The sequence below is a fragment of the Xyrauchen texanus genome, chromosome 6 (assembly GCF_025860055.1).
Source record: "Xyrauchen texanus isolate HMW12.3.18 chromosome 6, RBS_HiC_50CHRs, whole genome shotgun sequence".
In the NCBI taxonomy this organism is placed as follows: domain Eukaryota; kingdom Metazoa; phylum Chordata; class Actinopteri; order Cypriniformes; family Catostomidae; genus Xyrauchen; species Xyrauchen texanus.
This window is the reverse complement of record NC_068281.1, coordinates 29056642-29072195: the sequence shown is the minus strand read 5'-3', so window position 1 is coordinate 29072195 and position 15554 is coordinate 29056642. Positions and strand designations below refer to the sequence as shown.

At 38.8% G+C, this 15554-nt stretch overlaps 1 protein-coding gene across 1 annotated transcript; it reads left to right on the top strand.

Moving 5' to 3' along the window:
* Positions 1-2291: 2291 nt before the first annotated feature.
* On the top strand, positions 2292-11880 carry LOC127645624 (actin-related protein 2/3 complex subunit 5-A-like). Its single transcript, XM_052129292.1, has 4 exons — positions 2292-2545; positions 4179-4250; positions 4465-4641; positions 10262-11880. The coding sequence occupies exons 1-4, from the start codon at positions 2405-2407 to the stop codon at positions 10322-10324; spliced, it is 453 nt and encodes a 150-aa protein (XP_051985252.1). The 5' UTR covers positions 2292-2404; the 3' UTR covers positions 10325-11880.
* Positions 11881-15554: the final 3674 nt, after the last annotated feature.

The following is a 15554-nucleotide window of genomic DNA, read 5'->3' as shown; positions in this document are numbered from 1 at the left end:
AGAGTGAACAGCAGTGGACTGAGCACACAGCCCTGGGGGGCCCCAGTGCTCAGTGTGGTGGTGGTGGAGATGCTGTTCCCGATCCGGACTGACTGAGGTCTCCCAGTCAGGAAGTCCAGGATCCAGTTGCAGAGGGAGGTGTCCAGGCCCAGCAGGTTCAGCTTTCCAATCAGGTGCTGGGGAATGATTGTGTTGAATGCTGAGCTGAAATCTATGAACAGCATTCGAACGTATGAGTCCTTATTGTCTAGGTGGGTGAGGGCCAGATGGAGGGTTGTGGTGATGGCATCGTCCGTTGAACGGTTTGAACGATACGCAAACTGCAGTGGGTCTAGTGAGGGGGCAGCTGGGTCTTAATCTGCCTCATGACGAGCCTCTCGAAGCACTTCATGATGATGGGTGTAAGTGCGACGGGACGGTAGTCGTTGAGGCAGGACACTGAAGACTTCTTTGGCATGGGGATGATGGTGGTGGCCTTGAAGCACGTTGGAACAACGGCGCTGCTCAGAGAGATGTTGAAGATGTCGGTAAGAACATCTGCTAGCTGGTCTGCACATCCTCTGAGCACTCTGCCAGGAATGTTGTCTGGTCCAGCAGCCTTCCGTGGGTTGACTCTACGTAGAGTTTTCCTCACATCTGCCGTGGTAAGACAGAGCACCTGGTCGTTGGGAGGAGGGGTGGACTTCCTCGCCATCACGTCGTTCTGCACTTCAAACCGCGCATCTGGAAGGGAGGCATCTTTGTCACAGGCAACTGATGTTGTCCTGTAGTTGGTGATGGCCTGGATGCCCTGCCACATGCGCCGCGTGTCACCGCTGTCCTGGAAGTGACTGTGGATTCTCTGGGCGTGTGCGCGCTTTGCCTTTCTGATTGCCCGTGACAGTTTGGCCCTAGCTGTTCTTAGGGCTGCCTTATCGCCTGCTCTGAAGGCGGAGTCTCGGGACCTCAGCAGCGTGCGCACCTCCGCAGTCATCCACGGCTTCTGGTTGGAGCGTGTGGTGATGGTCTTGGAGAAAGTGACATCATCAATGCACTTGCTGATGTAGCTGGTCACTGATGCTGTGTATTCCTCCAAGTTGGTAGAATCGCCATATGTTGCAGCCTCCCTGAACATGTGCCAGTCAGTACACTCAAAACAGTCCTGAAGAGCAGAGATGGCTCCTGCTGGCCAGGTTTTCACCTGCTTCTGAAGCGTTTTGTGCGTCTGATGAGCGGTCTGTATGCTGGAATTAACATAACAGAGATGTGGTCTGAGTAGCCGAGGTGGGGGCGGGCTCCACCGTGCAGCGCCTGGGATGTTTGTGTAAACAAGATCAAGCCGCGTTTGCCCTCTCGTTGCAAAGTCCACATACTGATGGAATTTAGGGAGCACTGTCTTGAGATTTGCATGGTTGAAATCTCCGGCGACAATAAACAGTCCGTCGGGGTGAGCGTTCTGCAGTTCGCTCATAGCCCCATACAGTTCACAGAGCGCTTCCTTAGCGTTAGCTTGGGGAATGTAAACCCGGTTATGCAAACAGTGGTGAATTCCTGTGGTAGATAAAAGGTCTGCATCTAACAGTCACAAGCTCCAACAGCGATGAACAGTAACTAGAGACTAGCATAGAGTTCTTGCACCATTCCGTGTTGATGTAAACACACAAGCCACCACCGCGAGTCTTACCGCAGAGAGCTGTATTTCTGTCGGCACGAAACGAGGCTTTCAGGTTACTGGCATATAAGGTTACTGATATGAGGATTTCTCATCTCATGTGAGTGGTCATCATTCTATACATATGTTTAAAAATTACATTTAATTTCTTTAGGAGTAACATTTTTTTAATGGGGTAAAAAATGACTGAGTGCACCTATAAGTTGTACTGTTTTAATAGAATGGAGCCATCTTGTGGCCCCATTGGAAGTTTGCTGAGGCATCCTTGTTGAGAACCACTGATAGCAGAGCTGGAGTTGGACCTCATTACTTGGGAACAACTCACTGTTTACAGAAGAACTTGTCCAATAATAACACTCTATTATAATGCAGGATGATCTGCATTCATCTTTGACATCAGGCCTAAAAACCTGAGTGGGGCGTTAACTGAGACTAAATCTAGGACCACAGACTTCAAATAAGGTTGCTAGCTACACCAACCAAGAAGGAAACTGAGTTGGAAGGAAACTTAAAAGTAAATGTACCGTTTTTTTGGATAAATGAAAGACAGCTCTTGGGCGCCTCCTACAGTTAGCCAAGAGATGACATGATATCTGACTGAAGGTGTTAGTTCAGGCTGCAACCACAGAGGGCGCCTTCTTATGCGGAAGTCCACAAGCGACAGAGCTGCTTAATGAAAGTCCTGGAACTACTCTATATAAAACTAGATAAGCACATTTCAAATCATTTTCCAATTGCGTGATCGAACCAGCCATGTCGAAGAACACGGTATCAGATCGATTCAGAAAGGTTGATGTAGATGAGTACGACGAAAACAAATTTGTCGACGAAGAGGACGTCGGAGAAAATCAGCTGGGTCCGGATGAGGCTGAGGTGGATTCTCTCATCAGATCATATCCTTTTTCAAGTCCTATGTGATTACTTTTCGAAGAGCAGGCATGTTGCATGGCATTTTTATCGGTTGGTATTTGGAAACACAATTTGCAAATATTTGATAAATTGTCTGGTAGACGATATGGGTGTGGTAGTCACGTTCATTCATTTGGTAAATGCACTCTGACCTCCTCCCACAAGTAATTAGCTACTCTTTAGGGTAATTCCCAAGTAATAAATTACTGCTGCATTCGTTAATGTACGCAGAATATAAAGCTGCACATGATAGATGTGGCAATTACATAAAAACTTGTCAGACATCTTCCGGATGTCAGTTTCTTCCGGTTGCAAGCGTTTAATCTGGGATGCTTTTCAGTTCCCACATTTTATAATAATAACAATGCAGTCAGTTTACAAAACGTATGCATTATGATAATTTAAAGGAGTATGTCTGGTTCAATATAAGTTGATGTCAATCGATAGCATTCATGGCATAATGTATATACCACAAAATTAATATCATAAATGTGCGACTTGTTGATTAATGGCTTAAATTAACTCCTACTAGTCGACTAAGAAAATCTTTGATCGGGTGCAGCCCTTGTTCAACTACACTAACTCCAAACAGAACAGCCCAGACAGAACCTTGGAGAGGTGGTAGATGACTATCTTAATTTCACTGCACACATCTCATCAACTGTCCGGTCTTGCAGATTCACGCTTTACAACATCAGGAAAATCAGACCTTTCCTGTCTGAATATGCTGCACATCTCCTGGTCCAAGCTGTGGTCATTTCAATACCGGACTACTGCAATGCTCTTTTGGCTGGCCTTCCAGCTAACACAATTAAGCCACTGCAGATGGTCTTCAGTCAGCCTAAAAGGGCTCATGTCACCCCACTCTTGTTTTCACTCCACTGGCTACCTGCAGCTGCCCGCATCAAATTCAAGGCATTGACTCTGGCCTTCAGGATAGCCAATGGAACTGCACCCTCTTCAGTTCAATTCTCCAGGTCTATATGCTCCAACTTGCTCTCTGTTGTCTATGAACGAGCGACGCCTGGTGGTCCCATCACAAAAAGGCTCGAAGTCTATTTCACAGTTGTTTGCTTTCTCTGCTCCTCTGTGCTGGAATTAGCTTCCAACCTCAAGAAGATCTGCTGTTACCTTCTCAGCATTCAAGAACCAGCTGAAAGCACATCTGTTCTGCGAGAACTTAACCAACCCACATTAATTGCACTTACAATTGAACTAAACATGCACTTAATGTAAAAAAAAAAAAATAATCCTTGTCTGTCTCTCTTCTGTGCTAGCATCTTTACTACTTAACTTGGCAGTCCTATACTGCAGTTGTTGTTCAACTTTGTATGACAAATTGCTTGTGTCTCATTTGTTAGCCACTTCGGATAAAAGCATCTGTTAAATTACTAAATATAAATGTACATTTCTGCCTTTAAATTCTGCAAAAATTGGCCCCAATGACTCACTGTAACCTAAAGTTTTTTTCTTTTTATCTTTTTGTGGTAATCAACATTATGCCACAAATGCTCTCGATTAAGCTTAACTTGTATTGAACCTAGACTATTCCTTTAAAACTGAATATTAAGATTTGAATACAATCTGTTCTGAGGTATTTTCCTTAGTGCAGTGTACAGGTAACCTGATGGGGGCTTTACAGGCGGTACTGAAGAATCCACCAATCAATACCAAGAACCAGAATGTGAAGGTGAATTAAGCCTAAGCCACCTTAAAGTATCAGTCAAGCATGACATTTATAGCAAAAGCATCCTCTGTACAGTGCCCAATAAGTACACTGCTTTAGAAGTCCAATTATTACCTTCCACCAGTTTTGTAAGAACATCTGTGTGATGTATGGAACTAATTGGTTCATGATTAATTTACTTTGCAAGGCAGTTCACTGTGTCTGTTTATGTGTTTAGGACCGGGCTGAAGGCCTCGTATCGAAAGTACTCAGTTCTTTCAAGGCTAGCGATATTGAAAAGGCTGTTCAGTCTCTGGATAAAACTGGAGTGGACCTCCTCATGAAGTACATCTACAAGGGCTTTGAAAGTCCCTCAGACAACAGTAGTGCCATCCTGCTTCAGTGGCATGAAAAGGTAAGTGTACTGTACAGTCCTTGTCCACTGCAGATCCATCTTTGAGTTTTTGGTTGGAATGACATAGAGGGTGTGTGGGATAGACTTTCCTTCTCTTCAATTGGCTGTACTGCAGTTGAAAGTGTTTTTGGATCGTTTCGTGAACAAAACAATGAAAGCATATTTTTTCCAAAAACAAGCAGACAAAGAACTCCATACAAAAATTTGTTGTGAATGTGATCTAGGAGGTTTATACAGCTTTATACTGTGCTTTGAAGAGATGGTCTATCCCTCACAGCCTCATTTTTATTACCATTAAAAATGAAAGATGGCACTACTGTGAATCAGGTCTGGTGTGTGAAAGAGAAACCATTCTCATTTTAGTCAATAAAGCACAATTATCTTGTTTTTTTAATTGAAAAGCAGAAGTAAATTGCCATCATTTACTCATTGTCATTGCAATTTTAGATTATTTTCTTCCGTGGCACACAGAAGGAGATCTTGGGCAGAATGTTCAAGCTTTCAAGACAATGTCCAGTGATAAAAAGTGAACAAGGATTTATAAAACTCCAAAAAAGCACTATAGGATGAAAGGATTTATAAAACTCCAAAAAAGCAATATAAATGTTGTCCATTGACTCAAACATTGACTTATATTCTAAGCCTTCTGAATCCATTTAACCACAGGATACGATTTTCCACCATCGTGCAAAAAAAACTGTACCATTCCATGCTGATCTGGGCCAGTTGGTGCAGTTACTGTTTCTTTTTCCACTGTGGTGCTGTGAAATCAGTACAATGTAACAGATCCATCTGTTGGCGACGGCGTGAGAGGTAAACATTGGAGTGGTGGAGCTATGGAGGATGATAGCATATTCCAGTTTTAGGATAGCTTTTTTTCTGTTGTTTTACTCTGCTAACAAACAACAAATACACTGACCATGATGCAAAAAGAAGAGTAAAGAGAAAAAGGCGCAAGGTTTTCCGTAATTTGCTGACAGTGCTGGGTGGATTACTTGTGAATTTACTTGACAAAAACATCAAATCAGTAATGTAATATCGTATATTAAATATCGTAGATTAAATAATCCAATCTGATTACTTTTGGATTACTTCCAACCTAATTCTATTTTATTTGGTCACATGCATTTGAGTAGGATAGTCATTTTAACATAAACGTACAAAGAGGAAGACATTTTTCTTTATTACTTACAAAAAGAGTCTCAAAAAGATTTCCTTGTAACATTTTTAAAAAGTGCATTAAACATTACACAAATTTAAAAAAAAAAACATTGACTATACAAGCAATGTCAGTGCATGGTCAAAGTTTATAATTCAAAACACAATATAGGCATCAAGTTAATTTTTTTGAAAACAATAGCAACATTATGAAAATCAATGACCATAAAATCAACAGCAATGACATTGCTTGGTCAAAGCTTTCGTCTAAAAAACACTGAATAATAAAACAAGGTCTCTGACTTTGAGTTCTCTTGGAATGAGGAAGCAGGAGCCAGGTGAACACTCCAACCTAAAGTCTCTTTTATTTCTCATACTTTTCAGTGTCTCACACAAAACTCAAATACTGCTCTTCAACTACAAACTGATCACAAACTTAAACACACTGCTGCATGCAACTCTCTCTCTCTCTATGTTTATCCCTCTCTGCTCTCACTGCAAACATCTGTTACAGGTGATTTCCTACAGGTGTCAATCCTTACCGTTCTGTCTCTCCCAGCCTCGCTTTGTTCAAACATCGCTTGGCCTGACTCCCGTCACCACAAACACTTTTGTTTTTTTTTATTATATCCTTTATTTAACCAGGAAGGTCCCATTGAGATAATACAATCTCTTCCAAGGAGTCCTGATCAAGACGGCAGCACATATAGTTTCACAATAAAGTTTAAAAGATAAATACTCCACATATACAAAAAAAAAAAGAAATGTGTATATATATATATATATATATATATATATATATATAATATACAATCAGATCAATAAAAACAATTACAATTTTCCTTTAAAACAGTTTGTAAAAGATCTTTAAAAGTGCTCAAAGGGGGAAGTATATTTAAATTAATCACATTTTGCAATTCATTCCATGCCCAAGGAGCATAAAATAAAAAAAGCTTTTTTCTCAAATTCAGAATGTACCCTTGGGACTGTCAGCTTAATTTGAGTTGAAGATCTTGTGCAGTAGCTATTTGTACAATGGGTTAAAAGATTAGAAACATAAGGGGGTAATTTACCTAAAAGTGCCTTGGCAATAAATACAAACATATGCAATTTTCTCCAGTGATATAAGGATGACCAAGCTAACGATTCATACAAAATACAATGATGAGTACGTGACTCTGCACCACAAACAAAGTGTAGTGCAGCATGATAAACCGAGTCCAGTTTCTTAAGTAAGGATGTAGCTGAATGCATGTATAATAGATCACCATAGTCCATTACAGATAGAGAAGTACTCTACTATTTTCTTTCTAGCCCCATAAGTGAAGCATTTTTTTAATCAATAAAAGAATCCCAATTTTGGCCTTCGCTTTTTCAACAAGTTATCAATATGTACATCGAAAGCTAATCTTTCAACAAGCCAAATACCTAAATATTAATATAATATAACACCTAAATCGCTGCAAGGCTTGATTTAAGGAGGGAGCCACTGTATAGATAATTGTATCATCAGCATACAAATGAGTTTTAGCTAGATTTATTCCAAGACCTAGATCATTAATAAAAATTGAGAATAAAAGGGGAGCTAAAACAGATCCTTGTGGAACACCATTGTTAACTTTAAGAATAAATGAGCTATAATTTTCAAATTAGACAAATTGGGTTCGTTCAGAAAGGTAGTTTTCAAAGCGACTCCATTTTAGAGTGACTTTACTAAGACCTATATACTGGAGTCTGTGTAATAATAAATTATGATCTACAGAATCAAATGCTTTGAAAAGATCAATAAATAATGCTGCACAAGACTGTTTACCAACTAAGGAATTAATAATATAATTTGTGAGTAACATAGCTGCTGTAATAGTACTATTACTAACTGATAGTAGCCTGACTGATATCATTATGAGATAAGAATTGTTTTAATTGATCATTTACCAAAGATTCAAATACTTTAGCTAAGACGGGCAGTTTGGAGATGGGATGATAATTATTTGGATCAGAAGGATCTACACCCTTTAATAAAGGGACAACCATTGCCGATTTCCACATTCTAGGTATAACGGTAGAAGTTAGCTTAAATTTAATATAGAGGCAATAGGCTCTGCCACAATATTTGCTGCAATTCTTAAAAAATAAGGCTCAATCTTATCAATTCCAGCTGATTTTTTTACTGTCTAATTTCATTAAAATTTCACAAACTTGTGTGGTGGTAATAGGAGAAAAAGTGAACAACTGCAAAGGACAATGTTGGATCGGCTCAGGAGTTCCAGTGGGAGCATGAACATCTAAAATACTAGAATCAAAAATGTAACCAGCAGAAACAAAATCATTATTAAAAGTATCTGCAATATTTGCTCTGCCTTTAATTACATTTTGGAAATCAGGAAAGCTAGTTGACAAACTTGACACCGAAGTAGATTTAACTATTTTCCAAAACGTTGTGGGATTATTTAGATTTTCATTTATCATTGAATGATAATAATCACATTTTGCACTTTTTATTAATTTTGTACATTTAATGCATAATGCTCTGTAAGAGATCCAATCTAAGGAATCATTTGTTTTCTTCGCTTTAGCCTAGGTAGTATTCCTTTTGTCTAATAAAAGTAGAAACAGCTTCATTAAACCAAGGATTATCTTTACCACTAATCCTAAATCGTCTAAAAGGAACATGTTTTTCACATATGGCCAGGAAAGTGGATTTAAAATAATCCCAGGTTAAATTTACATCTGCCATATATGTTACAACACTCAAATCCCTGTTATAAATATAATGTAGAAAAGCTTGTTCGTTAAAATGTTTAAAAAATCTTTTATAAATAAAACGCGGTAAACTCTTCAGATTCTTACAATTTCTCACACCAACAATTGATGATTTTAACCATGTCTCAGAAAAGACCATAATGTCTGCATCATTCATATCAGCCCAAACTCTTATTGAGTCCATTTTATTTATCAGACTGCGCACATTTAAATGAAGAAACTGTAATCCATTTGTAGCTTTATATTCATCAGGTGTTTGAAGTTGAACCAGCTCTGGTCCTGGATTAGGATGAACATTGCCCGATAGTTGAAGCAAAAGGAGAACTAACCAAATTCTCCTTGCTGGGCCATCGGTCGAGCCTTTACAACAGGTAGGCGACGTGTAGGGCGATTAAAAATCCAGTTTCCCCGTGACCACAAGCAGTGCAGTCCTCCCTTTTTAACCCTTACTGGTGACTTATGGTCCATCACCTATTCCAAAGCTGAGGTGCAAGATATTATCTTTTGAACAGCAACAATATTCTAAAAGAGTAGAATATTTTAAAAACAGCAGAGTTCCACCGAGTCACACAAGGAACAATTGTGTCAAGTTTTATGACAAGTTTCATGCAGTGGACTCCACTACATCAGCAGCAACAGTAGAGCAATGAGCAATAATGCTGCACATTTTGTAGTTAAACTATTGTGTACCCTGCAGGCAGGACCTTTAGAGATGGCATCCACTAGATCCTATGAAGCAATTAAGTTAAATGTGTGAGCTGCACACCATTGGTGTAATTTCCTTCCTAAAAATGAAATGATCTCTGTAACTCCTGTGGTTAAATGCTGAGGTAGACTGGTCCATCTTCACCTGGCAGAATAGATCAGTTCTGAGTGCACTAGACACAACACTCCCCCCTCCTCCTCTCTTCCAAAAACACTTGAGGGCTTACCGAATGTATATCAGCAGTGTGCTGATTTAGAACAATAAATCTAAAAGATTGAAAAAAGTGAATGATTAGAATAATCAATAAATTATTAACAGTTTACAAATATAATCATGAAGATACACTAAATGAGACGCCATGACCTTAAACCATCCCACCAGCACGTTGAGTATGGTTAGCTAACCGTGCTGAGAATTCCGGGCCGAGAACGGTTTGTAATCGTGCTGTGCCGAACCGTGCTCAGAACCAGTCAGGTTTGTTTTCTGATGATTCACATTATTTGTGTGTATCGCCCCCCTACTGGGCAGGGAAAATAATTTATGGTAAAAACTGACTTGTGGGTGTGGTGAGAAACCGAACAATAGTTAAGTCAGTTTTTACCATAAATTCTCCTCCCTGCCCAGTAGGGGGCGATACGCACAAAGAATATGAATGACCAAAAAACAAAAGAAGAACATAAATATTTAATGTTTCTCACCCAGACCTATAATATCACTTCAGAAGATATCGATTGAACCACTTGAGTCATATGGATTACTTTTATGCTGCCTTTATGTGCATTTTGGAGCTTCAAAATGTTGGCACCCATTCACTTGTATTGTATGGACCTACAGAGCTGAGATAAATCTTTAGAAAAATCTTTGTTTGTGTTCTGCGGAAGAAAGAAGTTCATGCACATCTGGGAAGGCGTGAAGCGGAGTAAGTGATGAGAGAATTTTCATTTTTGGGTGAACTATCTCTTTAACTACTGCAATGACTTCTGTCCTCTCTAGGCTCTCTCAGTGGGTGGTGTGGGCTCCATCGTCAGAGTGCTCACAGCCAGGAAAACCGTGTAAACTTCAGCACTGTGGCAGGGTTGGCAGAGGGACTGGCTGGTACAACACCTCGTGGTCTGTTATATATGCCCATATGCCATACTGTAGAGGATGCTCAGTTACGATCAAACATTACACTCTCATTTGGATTTCTTGCAGTGAAGATATGCACCTTGGACTTGTATGTCAATAGAATGGCGATGAGAAATGTTATTATTTACCTCAGCACAAGCTATTATCAAAGGATATGCCTCTTACTTCACCTCACATACTTCTTCCAATGTGATGACTGAACATGTAAAGGCTTGACTAAATCATTACATAGTAATGCTAGCAATGACATGTTACAGTGAGGCACTCTGGCGTGTATAATTATTTGTGATCCACTCCATTGTTTTGAGTCACTTTGACCTAAAATCACATTTTGCACTAAAGTAAAAGGAGACCGTCTCAGCTTTGTGATTGTGTCTTCTCCAAACTGTTGCCGAGACTCCTTTTTACTTCCATGCATAAAACCTATACAGTTTCTGGCTCGAAGTAACACAGAATGATGGAGCAGGTCACATTTGTTTTATCTAAGAAAATTATCCATTTCGTTTGTAGAGGATTTTCAGTTTGCATTCTTTCACAACCTCCCCATCATCTACTCCTTTTGATAAACATAATCAGAGCTGGTCTATGGAATATGCCAAAATCAGTATTCACTTGGTTATTTTAGTTTGGTAGTACATGCTGTATTATTCATGGCCATGATTTCTTTACCACTTGCGTGCACAGCATATGTTATTTCAAGGTTGATTTTTGAAGATAGCCTTATCTTAATGCCTGTGCTTTTAGACAAGAGGGAGATTTCCTGCCCAAATTATTGTGGTAATAAGCTTGTTTCCCTTTATTGTTCCTTTAGTAATTCATGCAGCTTCTATGACACATCTCCTTGGTTTCATATCACACTGGGATCACATTTTGAGAGTAAAAAAGGGAATGACTTTTCTTATGTTGCAAAAAAAAATATTATTGTCATAATTGTTAATTAATACTAGTGTTTTTGTACTCTTTACAAAAACTAAGAGTTTCATTTTTGTAATGCTGAGTGTTATTAAAATTGTCCACCAGAAGCTTATGTATATTGATCACATTTTGGAACTTTGTTAGATGTTACCAATTGCAGAAATCATAAACAATTTCTTAACATACTTTAAACTCAGACATTATTTCAGGTGCTGATTATATGGCTAACCTCTGTGACACACAAGTGTTTGTGCGCTCTCACATTTCCAACCAATCATGGCAGCAAGCTCTCTAGCAAGACATTTCTAGATCAGGTTTATGCTGCAATGGAGACATGATAGAGTGCAGAGGTTGCTTCCACTGTGGTCCATATATTTTTGCCATACATAAGCAACCCGAGGAAGTATCTACTTGTTTGTGAAAGATTCTTAGTGAATGTTGAGTTTGCATTACGCCAGTCAATAATTTGATTAAATGCAAAAAATGATGAACTAGTTTACCAACTGCCTTATCAAAAATTCCTTTTATATTGTATTGTCCTTTTTGAAAATAAATGCAATGTATTTTAATTTCTGTTGTATTTTTTCCATCTGTATTTATTAATGGTGCAAATGTGTATTTGAGTTATGTCATACATGCGCCAAAATACGGAGCCGCTGAAGTGACCTGTGCAAAAAAAAAAAAAACATCACAGAGTCTTTCGCGTTCGCGCGTGAAACGTTTCTCGTGCGCACGCTTTACAGTTTCCGGTGTGTGTAAAGCTCTTTTCCGATTGCGTCATTGCCATCATTCATTTACTCAAAGATACTGAGAGCATGGATGCGCATGAATTTATAGAGATATATTTTAAACTTGGCCTTCAATACAAAGGCATTACTGTCTATGACATTTGTAATACTGTCATGGCTAAGACACGCTTTGATCTTCCAAAGGACACTAATCAAGCAATAGACTCGTACTTGCATTAAGGAATGAGATATTAACCTCATTATAGCCTGTGCTTAGCATGTTTCTTTTATCTGAGATCCAGATATAAAATTTATTTATTCATACTTATGTACTTGCCTCCGGTGCCATTCTAAATGCATATTTTAAGTGAACTGAACTATTGAGCATCTACAAGGTGCTGTTCTTGAGTAGTGCTCAAATATTGCGCACCGCTGTGAAGGCTAATAATAGCCGCTAATGCATCACCAGCCTGTGCGTGAGTTTGTGTCAACAGAGCAGCTCCATTCACTAATGCTCTGGCGCTGTGCATACTATATATTTACTTATTAAACACAGCCTTTTGTGATTCACAGAGCTAACACGCGTCTTCAAGTGGCTTTGAATCAAATGCACGAGTCATATGAACTGCTTTAATGGTTCTTTTATGTCATTTTTTTAGCTTGGCAGTAATGGACATGACTAACACAGTATAGGATTTGGATCGGGCTTGTCGGACCGATACACAATCTGTCTAAAAGCTTCAGTATCAGAGCCGATACCAATCCAGGTATCGGATCACTGCATCCCTAATGAAAGTAATCCATATGACTCCAGTGGTTAAATCCCTGTCTTCAGATGCAATGTGATAAGTGTGGGTGAGAAACAGATAAAAAAAAATTATCTTGTATTACTATAAATCTCCACTTTCTCCACATTCTCCACGCATATCACCATCTACTGTGCAGGGAGGACAATTTATATAAAAAAATAATAATCTGTTTCTTTCTCACACCTATCATAGCACGTTTGAAGACAACTGAAGACTTATGGATTACTTTTATGCTGCCTTCATGTTCTTTTCACCATTCATTTGCATTATATAGACCAACAGAGCTGAAATATTTTTCTAAAAATCTTAGTTTGTGTTCTGCAGAAGAAAGAATGTCACATATCTGGGATGGCATGAGGGTGAGTAAATGATGCGAGAATTTTCATTTTTGGTGAACTATCCCTTTAAATGAAAATGAGTGTCATGGGATTTTAACCAATTAAATACATTTTAACCTGATGAAATGAGAAGATGTATTCTTTTACACAAACATAACAAAAAGGTCTGGTTATATTTGCAATGCATTGGTATTTGATAGTTGAGACTTGGATTGTATTGTGTCAAATCACAGTAGATTTAGACATTAAATAATTCAAGCATCTATAAAGAAGTTCTAATCAGAAAAAAACTTGGCAGGGTTTATAGCGTGGTGGTAAAATACATGGTGGTTAAGGTACATTTACCACACTTAAAATTCTACTTAAAGTATTCATGTTTAGGATAATTGTCAAGCTAAAAAGCAATAATGTAAGTGTTTGACAATCAAAACACCACTAGATGGAGTCTGTGGAGATCATTAAATGAAGGGCCCCTTTAAATATAATAAATAGAACAGCGCAGGGTCCCATGAACTAAGTTAAGTATTTCTCCACTTCAGTAATTAATATATGAGAGACAGCTTACTCTTTACAATAAGAACTGGTCACACGGGTAAATAAGAGGGTATAAAAGATGCGTTGTGGTCTTGTCATTTATTAATTCCCAAAGCGATCACTCGTTCGCTGTCTCCTGATGCCTCTTGAATGCTCCTGCGTAAAATCTTTATTTGTTTCCCTGCACGTGCTGTAGTGTAAACGACATAAGAAATTTCATATGAAGAGGAGAAACGAGTGACACAAATCAACACAAACACTGTATATTTTCACATCTAAGAAATGCATCTAAAAATACTTTAGTAACCGTAACAGTAACACAGACAATTTTGATGACTTATATAAGACTAAGAATCAGAGAGTATATGTGGATGATTTAAGCATACACTTCTCATACAGAATATAATGGCAACCAAGGAGCCAACATAGAGGGATAAAACCAAAAAGGAGACCAGCTTTGCTTACATCAATTTGATTAATGACAGATTTGACAAAACAGGAATGTAGAGATTTGTGACTGCTGATAAGAATCATTTAGAAATGCATATGCCAGTTTATCTTAAAAACATGTTTTAAAGCCAAGGGAATCACAGAGGTTTGTTTTCAATATTTTTTTTTTTCCACCAAAATTTCACAAAAGGCTAATTGAAATGTAAACATATTTGTCATCAACAGTGACAATAGTCTGATAATTGCACAATGCCTTGCTCTGAACTATACAAGTACTTCAAAATGGATTATACCAACATGAACTCTGGATTCCTTTACATCTTAAAAGACCCACATCTTAAAAAAGACCCACATTTAACATTAACACAAAATATATTTAAGTCTGCTATAAACTCAGCTTCTATACTTAAGTACCTGTAAAATAATTTATATTGGATAGATTCAGTTGGAAGAGAGGGGCATATGTGTTGTCTGCATTACACGTTATAAGAGCTCGCTTGAAAAAAAAAACTAAAGTAAATAAAACAAGGGTTCCTTATTAAAGTGGTCTTCGCTTTGTGATTTTGTGAACTAGGTAAACCAAAAGGATTTTATGGATCCCAAGAGGGAAATTCAACCATTGCAGCAGCAGAGTTAAAAAGCAGGTGTAAGTACAAAACATAACAAAATAAAGAAAACAGTGTTGGGGAAAACAGACGAAAAGAATTTGACTAACCTTAAAGCTGTATGTAACATGTATGTACTTAATGTATGTAACTTTTTCTTTGTTAACATACTAACTCCTATCCAAGCTTAAAATGCAGAGACATTTATGGGGGGGTTCAGAAAGCTGTTTTGAAAAAAACAAAAAACGCCTCGGTTTCTGTCATAGCCTCCTCCGTTCCCTGATGTAGGGGACGAGATGTTGTGTCGATGTAGTGACACTAGGGGTCGCTCTTGGGAATACATTTCATCTGTAAAGTAGACTGTTCCCTTACGACTTCAGTCCACTTGACATTGCGTTACTAACGCATATGGGGAGTGCCTTCATACACGACCTATTTGAAACTCTACAATAACGCAATATTCTAATATTGGCTATGGTGTTTGAGCCAGCCCGTTTTGGCGCGAAACTGACCGCTCGTTTCGGCGCGAACTGACCGCTATAAAACAGGTGCACAGACACCATTTCCTCAGAATTTCTTCCTTCAAGACAGCGATTACCTCTTGTCTCGAAGCCCTCTACCTTCGCCGTCGATTCACAATAGTCAGCGGATGGAATCTTCACGGCAGCGAGAAGACTCTCCGCTCCCCTGCAGTGCTCCGGCGAACATCACTCCGCCTCGCCGCTTGACGCTTCGCTGGTGAACGGACCTCAGCATCCTGATTCTCCGCAGCGCGTCGG